This window comes from Pyrus communis, chromosome 10, assembly GCF_963583255.1.
Source record: "Pyrus communis chromosome 10, drPyrComm1.1, whole genome shotgun sequence".
Lineage (NCBI taxonomy): Eukaryota > Viridiplantae > Streptophyta > Magnoliopsida > Rosales > Rosaceae > Pyrus > Pyrus communis.
In genome coordinates, this window is record NC_084812.1 from 8,571,579 (window position 1) to 8,585,892 (window position 14,314).

A 14,314-nucleotide genomic window follows, 5' to 3' on the forward strand; every position below is an offset into this window, starting at 1 on the left:
ACAGGAGGGCAGACAACCTGCCTCCTTTTTTTGCAAGCTTAATAAATTAGTAGAATTTAAAGTGGTCGAGACAAGCAAATCTATTATAATAATAATGATAATATTTGGATTTACGGATTTCATCCAGTCTCGTCAATTTTGCGCATGCACGTTTAATTGTGTGAATGTTGTATTGAGCAAGAATTCAGGTGCAACACGACTTAACCACCATTGTGACATACAGAATTATTGATATATATCAATGACCTTGTATTGTGATTGTAATAGCGGCTTCAGATGCTGGTATGTTAAGAGTTCGTGTAGAAGTGCTTTTAGATTAGATGAAACTTTTTTGGTGAAATTTTTTTTGAAGTTAATCTCTTAGTAAAAATACAAGTAAATTCTGAAAAAACATTTAAAGTACTTTCTGGTACAAGCACATAACTGGTGTTTTTTGTAGAAAGCACTTCAAGTGCTTTGGAAATGCTTTTAGTCATTTTAAAAGTAATCACAAACGAGCTCAAACAAGTTTCATGAATTTGTAGTTTCAAAAAATATTGTAATATAATGATCACACTGTCATGTGATATTATTAATATAAAGAAATCAACTGTAAGATGAATGGATTGACAACTCCAGTAATAAAACCTTACACTTTGTTTGGATGATGAACTTTAAAATTACTATAATTTTAGAACAACGGAATATTTTGAAGAATTTGTGAATTCTTTTGGTTAGTTAAATTAAAAGAACCATTGAATTTGAATACAAAATTTGTTATTTTGTAACTCTTACTCATAGAAATTTGGAAATAACATTTATTTACATAAAATTTAAAGGGTTAATTTCAGTTTACTACTCTAAAGTTTATTGATTTTCAATATTTGGTATATGAAGTTTTTTTCATCCCAAAGTGATACCTGAAGTGTTAATTTTGAAACAGTCTCATACATTCGTTAATGTTAATGTTGTTGTTAAGTCAGGTGTTAACTAATGAAATGGTGCTTACGTGAACAATAACTATGCACCACGTGTCAATATGGATCCATGTAAATATTAAAAAATAATCAATTTTAAAAATTTTAAAAATTCAAAAATTAATAAGTTAGAAACCCTTTTTACCCAGACCCCAATAACACAAACCCAGAATTCCTTTGAAATCCTTGCAGAGCCCCGTCGGTCGCAAGCCATCGGTCGCCGATTTGAGCGGCAACAATTTCACCGGCGCGATGATCTCAGCAATGCCGAAGAACTCAGTTACTTGAACATCCGTTGAACCCATTTCACTCGGTCCTTTCGTCGAACATCTGGCGCGCAACAAATCTGCATATCTTTTCCGCTAGATCCAGCGACCTCACCGGAAAAATCCCCGACTTTGTCCGCTGCAAAAGCGACCTCTATCATCGACCTCACCCAGAACTTTCTCTCCGGCATGATTTCGTCCAACTTCAAGAACTGCAACACATTGGAGAGCTTCAACGTTTCGTTTAATTTGTTGACCGGTTGGATTTTCCCGAATCTCCATCTGACGTCGATAGGGGGAATAACCCAGGTTCTGATTTTTGGGGTTGTGAGGTGATGAGGAGTTTGGGAAGAGGTTACGGTTGTGGGAGTTGACGAATGGATTGAGGAGTTGAAATTGGTTTCTAGAGAAGAGGAGAAGGTATAAATTGAAGAGAGTGAGGGGTTTGGGTGAATTAGGGCTCTTGAAATGCTCCTTCAACGCCTCCACCTTCATTTTTAATTTTTAATTTTTTTAATTTTTTAATATTTATGTGGGCCCTATGACATGTGGCGCTTAATCATTGTTTACAGGAGCGTCACATCACTAGTTAGCAGTTGATTTATCATCAAACTTAACGGATGTATGAAAATGTTCTAAAATTATGACTTTATATACCTGTTTGGCATAAAAAAAATTTCATGTATTAAATGTTGAAAATCAAGAAACTTCAAGATAGTAAACTAAAATTAATCCAAATTTAAATTTGAGTTGAAGGTTTCAATTTCTAAATTTTTTTTTTACCCAAAAATTCTAAATTTTTATATTTATTAATCCAGAAAAGAAAATTAATACCAACTTTTATCAAAATTTTAAAGTTAATTCTTTCCTCCAAATATAGTGATACAGTTTTGGTCTCTGGTGGTGGCTGCGCGGCTGGGAATCTAACTACAAAAGGTGTTGACGGGTTCGTGCGAAGGCCACCGATCACCTCCAATCTAATTATAACATGATATATAGTGGTCGGAATACTTCTTTATAAGAACGCCTAACTCAGATACATAATAACTTACCAAAGTGATCATGTGGATATACTATTCTCTTGTCATGTCATGTGTCCCTCTGTGGGACTTAAATGTTAACTTGTAGGTGAACATTGACTTGTGTGCTTAAACATGTTTACAAATTTTCGCAATCACTGTTGAAATATCATATCCACCGTATTTTTTAGAAAATAAGAGTTTAAATCTACATAAAATTTGGTATTACCTTTTTCGAGATTCTTCTCCCTACTTAAGAGCACCAGCGGAATTGGCCATCGTACAAAAAAATAAAACAAGAATTGGGCTATAAGGGGTTTGGGGAAGTAGAAAACGAGGAGAACTTGACGGCTTTGGGGAAAATTGTGTGAGAAAAAAGAAGAGTGAATCTGTAATCTAGCTAGAAAAATCTATAACAGCTACCCCATTTTCAACATCTGTGACTCAAAAATAAAATAAAATTCTTTTGGATCAAGTATGATCATATGATTAATTATCATGGGATGTGATATCCACACATCCTATTTTACTTCTCACACACCTTTTTAATTTTCGAACGTCAGATCGAATGAATAGAAAAAGATCAACGGACATAAATTATTAAAGGATGTGTGAGAAGTAAAATGAGGTGTGTAGATAGCACACACCATTATCATCCAATCATCATCTAACCAAGTGTTTGTTTTTTATTTGAAAAGTATATTGTTTAGGAAACGAGATACCCTCTCTGCAATCTGAATTTGCCACATTGAAAGGGTTTAGCGATTTTTCTTTTAGAAGGTGTATGATATTCATCAATAACGAATAGAATACGTATATCAATGAGGATGAGGTGAATATAATGAGTCTCGATAAAATTTTGCCGTGTATTTTAACCCGGTTGAAGGAAAAAAAGGAGTTTCACACCATACAAAATTAAGAATTACTATCCTCAATAAAAATGTTTAGGATTACATTAAGAGGTTCCTCCATCCATATTACAAAATTATCTCAACTCAAATTCACCCATGCTAATTTGTGCACCACCTTGTATGTTTCCGGTCTACGAATACGATCTTCCACTTATGCATTGAATGAATCTTCGGACGAGTGTCATGTAGAATGTCTCTTGATCTATCTAAGTCAATATTTTAAGCAACCATCTTTTCCTTTTTTTTGTTTTTTCGTTTTTTCTTTTTTTTTTTTTTTTTTTTTTTTTTTTTTGCAACAGATCATAATATAACCAAGGCCAGAAGCCAGAGGATACACAAAAAGTCGACGAACGGCAAGCAAAGGTACACAACCATGAGGATAGAGAAACAAACGACACTGCCACAAAAAGCAAAAGTGTCACCCTATCCGCACACAAAATAAACTATGACAGGGGGCATGGTAAACCGTCTTTGTTTAGAATTCTAACAAACGAAGATGGGGGCCTACTTGCCCGAACATAGTTGCACATCTCCGAAACCTGGTGCGACGCAACAAAATCCGCCACTTCATTTCCCGATCTTGGGATCCAAGACCATCTGCAAGTATGCAATGAGGCACTGATGTCCAACACACGGGTCAGCACGGGGAAAGCCTCCCAAGTCGCTTTGTTAATAGACTCCTTTAACAAAGTGATGACAGGCAAAGAATCAGACTCCACAATGACCTAGGTCAAGTTCTCTTGCTGGGCAAGAAGACACCCTTCGAGCACAGCAAGAGCCTCAGCAGCTTTCACACAGCTACCTCCCTCATCTTAACCACAAGACATCGTCCAGATGAGTCCTAAATCACCACTCCAACTGCACACCCCTTGGCTCCCCCTGCCTTCAGCTTGCATCAACATTGATTAAGCAACCATCTTTGGTGTGCTTGAGGGAACAATTTCCAAAGTTGGTAAGCCTAGTGAATTAAAGGGAATAAGATCTATGATTAAATTAAGAGAACTTTAAAAAAAAAACTCTCGGTATTATTCATTTTAATGAAAAATCACATTTTTACACTAAAAAGTCAATCATGGTATTATTCACTTTACCCTTTATTTTGTCCTTATCGTTAAAACTCAAAGTTTTCAAACTATTTTAATTAGTTTTCCCTTAAATTAATCAGACCAGCTTTTCTTTCCTAAATAGTGCATGCACGTGTAAATTGCTAGGGTTTACGAGAGATGGTAGAAGCTAGGCCAGCTGTCCAATAATGATATTTTATTTGCGCGTAAAGATCCTCGCCGGATCCTTGTGTGAGGATTCCGGAGATCCTCAAATCACATCCGTTCATCGTAAATCGTATGGTCAGAAATCATTGTAAATTTTTTTTTATTTAAAATTGAATATAAACAGTACTTGACAAAAAACTGGTCACACAATGCACGATAAATGGATGTGATTGGAGGATTCGGCGAGGATCCTCACAAAGAGGATCTGGTGAGGATCCTCTCTCTTTATTTGCTCCTTTCATGTCTCTCTTGCACTTCTTCTTTTTTCTCTATTTGTTTGCATAAATTTTTACTCATCTCCATATTTATTATCGTTGAATGAGTTTAAATTTTGAGATATGTATAGTGGATAAACACAAATTTTAAAATTTAAACTCATTGAATGATAATAAGTAAAGTGGCGAGCATTATCACCACCTGAAAGTTGTGGGTAATTAGGCAAACATGCTATTTATTCAATCTGATATCTCACCGTGACGGACCAAGGTTTAGCAAGGTTTTGAAATTCATAAACTCAATTATTTGTGCGCGCGTGAGTATAAATTTGGTATAAACTCTACTTGCATCAACATAAAAAGTTATTCACGTTCGCGTAGAATAATGAATGTCAGCACTCCTCTATTCTAATTAGCCTAGGAGATTTCAATGGTTTCCTTTTGAGGTCATTGTTGTTTGTTGATCAAACATTTTTCGAAGGTAAAGTTTGTTAGGATGGTCATTAACTTCATCCCTAATCAACCAATTTCTCAGTTTGGTTTGTCTAAAATATTTTACCTTTGCCAAAATTGGATTCTTAAGAGACATTACAGATGATAAATAATAGAGCCAGGAAAAACAATAGGTGCTTTTTCAACTTGCATATGATCAGATTCAATCATGTATGCGTGTAAATATACATAGTAATGTCAGTCACGTATGTGTGCGTACGTTGGTTTCAGTCGTTTATGCTTATGAAGTTCTTGATATGGATCAACGATCATACTAACTTTGGACAACCGACTGTATTATCTCCTCATTATATGAAGTTCAAATGATTATATCATTTTGCTTTTATGGTTATTGGTCGATACTTGGCATCTTCGCTTTATGGTTTTGGGCAGGTGAGGTCGGGGAGGGTCCTATGCAATTTGGACGGACATGGGACACCGAAGATAGCAAATTGTACGGTTGGGGGCCTTTTTTCAAGCTTTAGAAATTAGGAGAATCTAACGTGGTCGAGACAAGCAAATCCATAACAATAATAATATTGGACTTACGGATTTCAATCAGTCCCATCAACTTTGCGCATGTGGAACACGGCTTTCACTGTTATTGTGACATTCAGTTATTTATAAATGACTTTGTATTGTGATTGTAGTAGCGGCTCAAGATGTTCGTATGACGGGGATAAATATGTTTCATAAAAGTCTATATTTGTGATTTTACGAATATCTTGTAATATAGTGATTATATCGTCGCATGATATGATATTGAAAAGAAATCTCGTAATAATATGAGATGACTGAATTGACAACTCCACTAATAAGACGTTCTAGTTTTGGTCTTTGGTGGTTACGAGGTTGGGAATCTAATTACACAAGGTGTTGACTGGTGCGTGCAACGCCCATCAGTCATCTCCAATGCCGCCCAACTTTTCTCCTTCATTCATGCGAACAAGGCATTTATATTGGTCAAGTATATACTCATTAGCCTTCCCTAATTTGCAGCAGTGGTGCTGTTCCAGTATTTCTGCACTCTATCAATAGTCAATACCTTAATTCACACCTAACCCAATAACCCCACTTTGTCAATATTCACACCTAAATCAATAACCCCACATTTCTTTAAAAGATAGAATCCAAGTCAACAAGGTTTTCTATTTTGTGAGGATCAGGACAAATGTCTATAGTGCACAACTTTATCTTTACTCTGTAAATAAACTATTTTCACGACTCAAACTCGTAACCTTTTGGTTACAAAAAAAACAAATTTTCCATTGCGTCAAAGCTCGCACTCTTAATTTTATTGTATTTTTAACACGATTGTCGTTGTAATACTTTCATGTAAGACACTTAAATCAGCTACATAATAACTTACTTGTAATGGGTTTCATTTGTGCTATATTTTTACAAGAAGAGATCCTCTCTTGATCTCTTCCACCAAGGCTACCAGATCAAGTGATTCGAGCATTTGAAATTTCATCCAACAGTAAAAAATTATTATAGCTTTTAAAGGGTCAAAACATGTGGGCCGTTGAATGAAATTTCAAAGGCTCGGATTACTTCATCCGGTGGCCTTGGTGGAAGAGATCTAGAGAGGCTCTCTTCTATATTTTTACATGAAACAAGCAAGCAAAAGATGGCACATTCTTGTAAGAATTGAGTGAGGATCCTCGCTGGATCCTCATTGTGAGAATTTCAGAAATCCTCAAATCACATCCGTTCATCATACATCGTGAGGTCATAAATCATTGTTAATTTTTTTTTTTTATTTAAAATTGAATACAAACAGAATCTGACGAAAACTGATCATACGATATACAATAAACAGATGTGATTGGAAGATCTTCGAAATTCTCACGAAGAGAATCCAACAAGGATCCTCCCTCGTAAGAATTGGGGAAGGTTTTATTTTATTTTCAATGGAACCACAAAAGGTAAAGTATTCATCAAATACACTGTTAGGTAACAATTATTTGAATGGAACTTACCAAAGTGATGATTACTATTCTCTTGTCTTGTCATGTCATGTATCCTTGTGTGTGTCTAATATATTAATTTATAGTTGAATATTGACTTGTGCTTAAACATGTCTATAAGCATCATAATCACATCTAGTGTGGAGCAATCACAATTATAATTATAAATAAATATATATATATATATATATAGGAAACTGTTTTAGCATTTGAACATTGACTTGTGTTTATTCATGTCCATAAGCATCATATAATCACATCTAGTGTGGAGCAATCACAATTATAATTATAAATATATATATATATAGGAAACTGTTTTAGCATTTGAACATTGACTTGTGCTTATTCATGTCCATAAGCATCATAATCACATCTTCTATGGAGCAATCACAATTATAATTATATATATATATATAGGAGACTGTATTAGCATTTGAACATTGACTTGTGCTTATACAGGTCTATAAGCAAGGAATTGTATTAGCACTTTAAAATTTTTATTTTGCATTTTTTACAAATGTATTTTTCTTTTTATTTGTTGATCTTCTTCAATACATTTGATTCGACAATTGAAAATTGAAAAATGTGTGTAAGAAGTAAAATATGATGTGTAGATAATACCATCATTTTCTAATAATTAATGTGTGCGTATAAATTTTATCACTGTATGATGTTTCTTCTCTCAAAAGTTGCCCCCTAACTCAAAAGTTGTCATCTTATAAATCTCTATTATGAATTGTTTGATGTTAATGCATACTGGAGGTGAATTTGATTATAAATGTTCATTATGCGTTAACATTCAGTAGTCAAAAGATATTAAGTTTAAAAGAGGAAAATTTAAGGATTGGAATATTTTTGGGTTGTGCTTGATTTGCAGAGATCTAAGAAAAACCGAAAAAGAAATTGATTAGCCTGGTGCATCAAAATCAAACCCACGTAATGAAATTTTCCATGGATAGAAAATCAATCGTATAAAAAGAGTGAGAGGGAAAGGCTTGGTTGACAGTGAGGAAGAGAGGAGAGCGTTCTCGTTGGCAAAGTGGTCAATAGTGGTAGTATAAACAACGCCAAGAAGTACTTCTCCTTCTTTTGGGTTTTGGTTCACCGTTTACCTTGTCCTTATTTTTACAAATGCATTTTTTAAACCACATCAGCATATTTGATGACTTTTGAACGGAATTAACAGAATTAAAGTAATGTGGAGCAAATTTGAAGTTTCATGGTGTACAATAACGACTTTTGAATTTCAGGGGACAAAGTAGGATACAAATAGAGCGTATTTGACAGAAGAAACAAAAACATGGTAAAGTAGAGCAAATTTTGAGTTTCAAAAAGTAAAGTGATAACTTTTAAGTTACAAAAAGTAAAAATGAAATCAAAATCGAGTTTTAAGGAAATAACTAAAAATAAACCCTATTATATATATATGTTTTGTCGAAATTTTATCTTTATATTTGGCTTTGTACACCTTCTATTTTCCTTTTTCCTATACTAAAAAAAAGAATTACAATTTTTGCACAAGTTTATTCATATGTATGCACGGTTCCTGAATACAAGTTTGTGAAGAAAAACAAGCATCATCATTGTGTAAATGCTCAAGAGGTACTTAAACACAAACATATACATATAAGTTTTACAAGAATAACTAAGTTTTTAATTTATGTTGTGATAGAGTACTTAAAGAATAACTAAGTTGTTAATTTATGTTGTGATAGAGTACCCAAAGGCACTCCGAGCGAGCACATATTTGCCCGTTCGATTTATTCCAACGGCTAAAACTAAGTGACTGCGGACTGTTGGATCATATCCACTTGTGTGTTAGCATTGAGTGCCTGTAGGTACTCAAGAAAACAGGCCATACCAAACCAGTCTGAGTGATTCGATTCGGCTTTCACACTAAAAATCTTGGACCGAAACGACCAGACTGTAATTCGTTTGATTCGGTTAACTGTCTATGTAGTGGCACTCAAAGGTAAAACTTAAATCGGAAGAAAATATAATAATAAGGATTGAACAGCAACATTGAAGTTTCTATGGGAAATGGACAGTGCTAGAACCAACTTCAAACAGAGCTTAATGTACCAATTGAATACAAAAGATCTACAGAGTCCCTTATTCACCTTAAACCGAGCATATGCTACTGCGGAAAAGGGATAATGCTAACATACAGCGACTACGTATCTTAACTGAATAAGTTCATACCTGTATAGACTGGGTCACTAATGCTTCAAGTACTAGCAAATTTTCTCTTTTTTCAGTACAAAGTACTACTAAGTCTTTATGTTCTGTATCATTCAAAAAGCAAGCACATGGGAAAACATAAAACATGAACATGGTAAGGAGTAACTTTTATTTGTAGAACACCATCTCCGAGTATAACTAGGGGTCATTTCACCTTCCACGACCATTTACTCTTACGACCTAAATGTGCTAGCTAACTAGTAACTCTTATACTAAAATCTCGGTTAGAAGCTAAGATACCAGCAGGTATATAGCTCAAATCTTGAAGAACATCCAAGGTTTCAGTCAGGAACTCAAACCCGAAAAAAGCTCAGTTATACATTAAATACCTGTAAACAACTCAGAATCTAGCTAGAAAAATAACTGAGGTTTAGGTCAAGACTCTAGACACAAGAGCACAAGTCCAGAAAAGAAAAAAAAAAGATTCAAATTAACATAACAAATGAAGGAACTGAAGATCACCATTGTTGGCCATATGATTAAGATGGTAGCATAACTTAACATCGGCACGGCAGCATAAACAGAGACATAATCCACAAGTGGGGTTTCATTTATGATGCTTATAAATCCCAATCATATCATCAGTCGTCAATCGTCATACAATTATCAAATGTGGCATCACACCTCCAAGTGATGCTACATTTAGACAACTTTCAAATAGAACAGAATCATCCGGCTCAATCTTTCACAAGCAAATACTAAAACGGTGAAACCTCATCTTCTATACAGAACCAATAGATTACAGAAACATAGTTTCAAGTTTCATTATTCAATAACAATGCAACAGATCACGAAATTCAGAGCAAAATGGCGATTACCCGGGAATTTCATAAAGCTCGAAACCATATGAGCTGAGCCTCCTCAATTTCTGCTACAAGACCCCCTTGGCCTCCATGTACCTCCACATGTACCAAGAACCAACAGACCTATAAGGCCTCCATTTCTCACACAGCTCGTCCATCTCCAACGGCTTCGGCAACTCCTTCAACCCATTCAACAACTTCACTCCTTTCCTCACGCCGAGATCGCCAACCGGAAGCACGTCCGGCCGGCGAAGCGAGAAAATCATGAACATGTGGACCGACCAAACCCCAATTCCCTTCACCAGAGTCAGCATTCTGAGCAGAGCCTCATCGTCCATTTCGAGAATCGATGAATCGGACAAAGTTCCATCGCTGTACTTCTCGGCCAGGTCGTGAAGATACGAAGCTTTTCGGCCCGAGATTCCGATTGTCCTGAGCTGCTGGGCCGAGAGCGACAAAACGACGTCGGCAACCACCGAGGCCTCGCCGCCGCAGAGCGAAATGAACCGGGTGTAGATCGATTGGGCGGCTTTGGTGGCGAGTTGCTGGTAAATAATGCTTCTTGCAAGGGATATGAAAGGTGGACGGCTGGCATCGAAGGACGGCGGGGTGTAGGAGTCGATCAGGGCCGTTAAATTCGGGTCGGAGCTCCGCAAGTGTTGGAGGGCGAGGTTGATTTCGGTTTGGGAGGTTAGTGGGATTAGGGTTTTGGGGAGCGCGGGGGAGGAGGGAGAGAGCTTGGCGGCGGCGGGGGTGTTGGATACTTTTAAGATTTTGCGGGGTCGGAATGGGATTTTGGAGGAGATGGAAGGGTTTTCGGAAATTTGGTTTTGTATTTGCGGTTTCGCTCGCTTGGCCATTACGGTAGCGATGATGGTGGTACCGGTGAATCAGTAACAATCTGCGCAGCTGTTCCAGGAGACGACTTTATGTAAACTCTCCAAGGAATTTAACCTTGAGCTTGGACCCAGGTTGGGGAATGGTTGTAAGCCCGTTAGAACAGTCAAGGACTGCTTAAGCCCAATCGATAATTTGGTATAATCACCAATATGAGTCGAATCTGAAACATTTAACTTATAAATCCCGACCCAGAAAGTCCATTTGGACCCTGAATCGAGCTGTGTTGGCCGACACATGGAAGGTGACGAAGCCATAAAATGTGATAGTGTATAAAAAGTGAATAAATTTGAATCTAAAAGTGTCTAAGTACCAGAGTGCGCTACGAGTGGGAGCGAACCCATTTCACACGCGATGTCAGAGCATAAGTAAGGTACAGTAGTGTGGGTAAGAATCATACCCTTAAAAGTAGCCACCAATACTAAGATTAGCTATATATCCTCGTTGATACGAGCTCAGCAGTTAAAACCTGAAGGGGTACAAAACAAAAAGTGTGAGTAAGCAGTAAAACCAAACTTCCCAAAACTATTACCTTTCTATCAGTAATAACCCCTCACTGTAATTCCCTTATCGTTTTCTATAGGATAGTACAACATATATACATATATCCAAACCATACTCAGAAATGACCAAAACCACGATTTGCAATCATCTCTACCATACATTAATAAGTAGGCCAATTGAATTTAATCAATACAAAGTGATATATCAGTCAGAGTCATCTAAAATGACATGTACAACTTATCCATATCTCATCAATCATGGCTAGCATATAAGTCGGAGTCACCTATAGTGACATGTACGACTTATCCATATCTCATCAATCCTGGCTAGCATATAAGTCGGAGTCACCTATAGTGACCTGTACGACTTATCCATATCTCATCAATCCTGGCTAGCATATAAGTCGGAGTCACCTATAGTGACCTGTATGACTTATCTATATCTCATCAATCATGGCTAGCAAATAGCTCAATAAGTATACTTGCACACGAGTCGGAACCACCTAAAGTGGTCTGTACGACAGGACTGGGTGTAAATAAATACGCTCAAGTGCTACGATCACGTGAAGATTGTGCGAATAATCGCGGGTCACCTACGAGTCGGAACCACCTAAAGTGGTATGTACGACAGGATTGTGCACCTACCTTGGATCCAAGGTGAGCGTAAGGTGCGGGAGGTGAACATCACGTGAAGGACTGTGCCCTGGCCACGGGCGGGAGCACTAACACCGGGGTGCAGGTTTATGAGCTCTCAATGCATCTCAATATAACATATGCAACTCATGGCAACCAATACGACAGTATCGAAGTTGCCTAACACAGAACTGTAGTCATGCTATAACTCAATCGATTCAACTAATACCATAACCTCACCTGAACTTACCTGGGTGTCCTGAGTTCACCTTTGCACTTGAAAGCATTCCCAATAATTATATGCAAGTAATATACATATGGATATACCATGATGCAATCTAATACTCAACCATGTCGTAGCATTTTCAATTATAAACAATACGGTGAGAAGTGTACAATCAATAACGCCCTACCCCCAAACTACTTATTTTCAGGGATAATTATTCATGACAACCCAATTAACACTAATTTAACTAACTAATTCATAAAACTAAAACTTGCCTTTACCAATTTCCTTCGCATTACTCAATTTCCCAAGCAAGGCTTTTGTCTCAAATATTTTATGGCTGCATCTAACGTCTCGTTAGACTGCCTACGTACCCTAAACAGGGATCAAGCCATTCGTAGTTCATATAGGTACTTCAAGCATTCACAATAATTATATGAAGGTAATATACCTAATCAATTTAAAAGTGTCGATAGAACTCTCAACAATATGTACGATAAAAAGGAAAAGATCCACTCACCTGGAGTCCACGCTATGATTCTCTAGCGCACACATCGAGGCGTCCTGAATGATTGGTCCCTGTGACCAATTATCAAATCACATCTCAGAACTCTTATCCGAAGAATACGTAATTCACATAAAACACAACCTCAACGACATTCTAAAATAGTTTGAGACCCATTGACCACAAGTCAACAGTCGATCAAAGATCGACAGTAGGGTTTACAATCCTTTATAACTTGACCCGGAAGATCCGCATATCAGATTTCCAATCCGCAACTCCCAACGATCCACAATATGTTTCTAGAATAACATATTAAAATTTCATTACGATCCAACGGTCAGATCTCCGTCAATTGCCTAAAACAAGTGGCCGTGAACATTTATTTTACGAACTTACAAATCCAATTCAGGAAGATCCGTAAGTCGGATTCTCGATCCATAAATTCCTATGATCTTTAAATATTACGTATAATAATGTATCCAATTTTGGTGACGATCCAACGGTCGGATCATCGATTCACATTTTTATCAAGTAACGTATTGTAACGAATTTAGGTTCCAACGATCAACCTACGTCATTCAAATGACAAAACTGAATTCAAGACATTCGACATAGCCTAAAAATAGCATTGGCGGCCCACTGGCCACGCGCCGCCGCAGGTGGCGGTCTACCGCCCCGACTCGCCGGAAAATTCAACTATTTCAAAAAATTCTCAAACTTCACAGAAATGAAGATTTCAATGAGTGGAGAAACTTTTATACCTACCATGAAGTCCAAAAGTGGACGGAAGATGGTCAATTTTGCCCACAAAGCAGGCGGGTGCCTAAAACTTCCCGATGTCGATTCGTCGTCTACGGTAGTCCAACGGGGTCAAGGTTGGTTGGGTTTTGCTCCTGGGATGATGGGCTACAAAGCCCAAGTGGTGGCATCAGCCATCGCTTTGCCGATTTGCCGAAAAATCGAAAAGGGTGGCCGGAGCACTATTGATTTTCATCAACTTTCGTGGCCTCAAACCGCCACATACCATGGTTAATCAAGGTGGTTCTTGGGTGGGTTTTGTAGAGGGGAATGAGAGCTTCAAGATGGTGGTGGTGGCATCGAAAAACTCCACCGGAGTTGGCCGGAATTGGCCTTGGAAAATGGACTCGCGGTGGGTGCGGGTGGACGGGAAGCCACTTCCTTTTTTTTTTGTTGTTTTTTTTTTTTTTCCCTCCATTTCTGATTGGGCTTCCCCCACAAAGTGGAGATTTAATTTAAATAAACACTAAACCTTGAATAACCAATTTCGAATGTCCGTAACTATACCGTTATAATCCGGACTCGCAAACGGCTTTCGCCTATACGTTCGTACCAATGAGTACTACGAGGATATGCTAAAAGAATAAGTCCCACATCTCTCAAGTTGA

The 14,314-nt window shown here is 37.3% G+C and overlaps 1 protein-coding gene across 1 annotated transcript; it reads right to left on the bottom strand.

Moving 5' to 3' along the window:
* Positions 1 to 9,870: 9,870 nt before the first annotated feature.
* Positions 9,871 to 11,176, bottom strand: LOC137747636 (DNA-3-methyladenine glycosylase 1). The gene has a single exon (XM_068487780.1). It carries the CDS (start codon positions 11,002 to 11,004, stop codon positions 10,213 to 10,215), a length of 792 nt encoding a protein of 263 aa, XP_068343881.1. The 5' UTR covers positions 11,005 to 11,176; the 3' UTR covers positions 9,871 to 10,212.
* Between the last annotated feature and the right edge of the window lie 3,138 nt (positions 11,177 to 14,314).

Coding starts and splice junctions, on each gene's coding strand:
- LOC137747636 (XM_068487780.1), bottom strand. CDS start 11,004: ATGGCCAAGCGAGCGAAACCGCAAATACAAAACCAAATTTCCGAAAAC.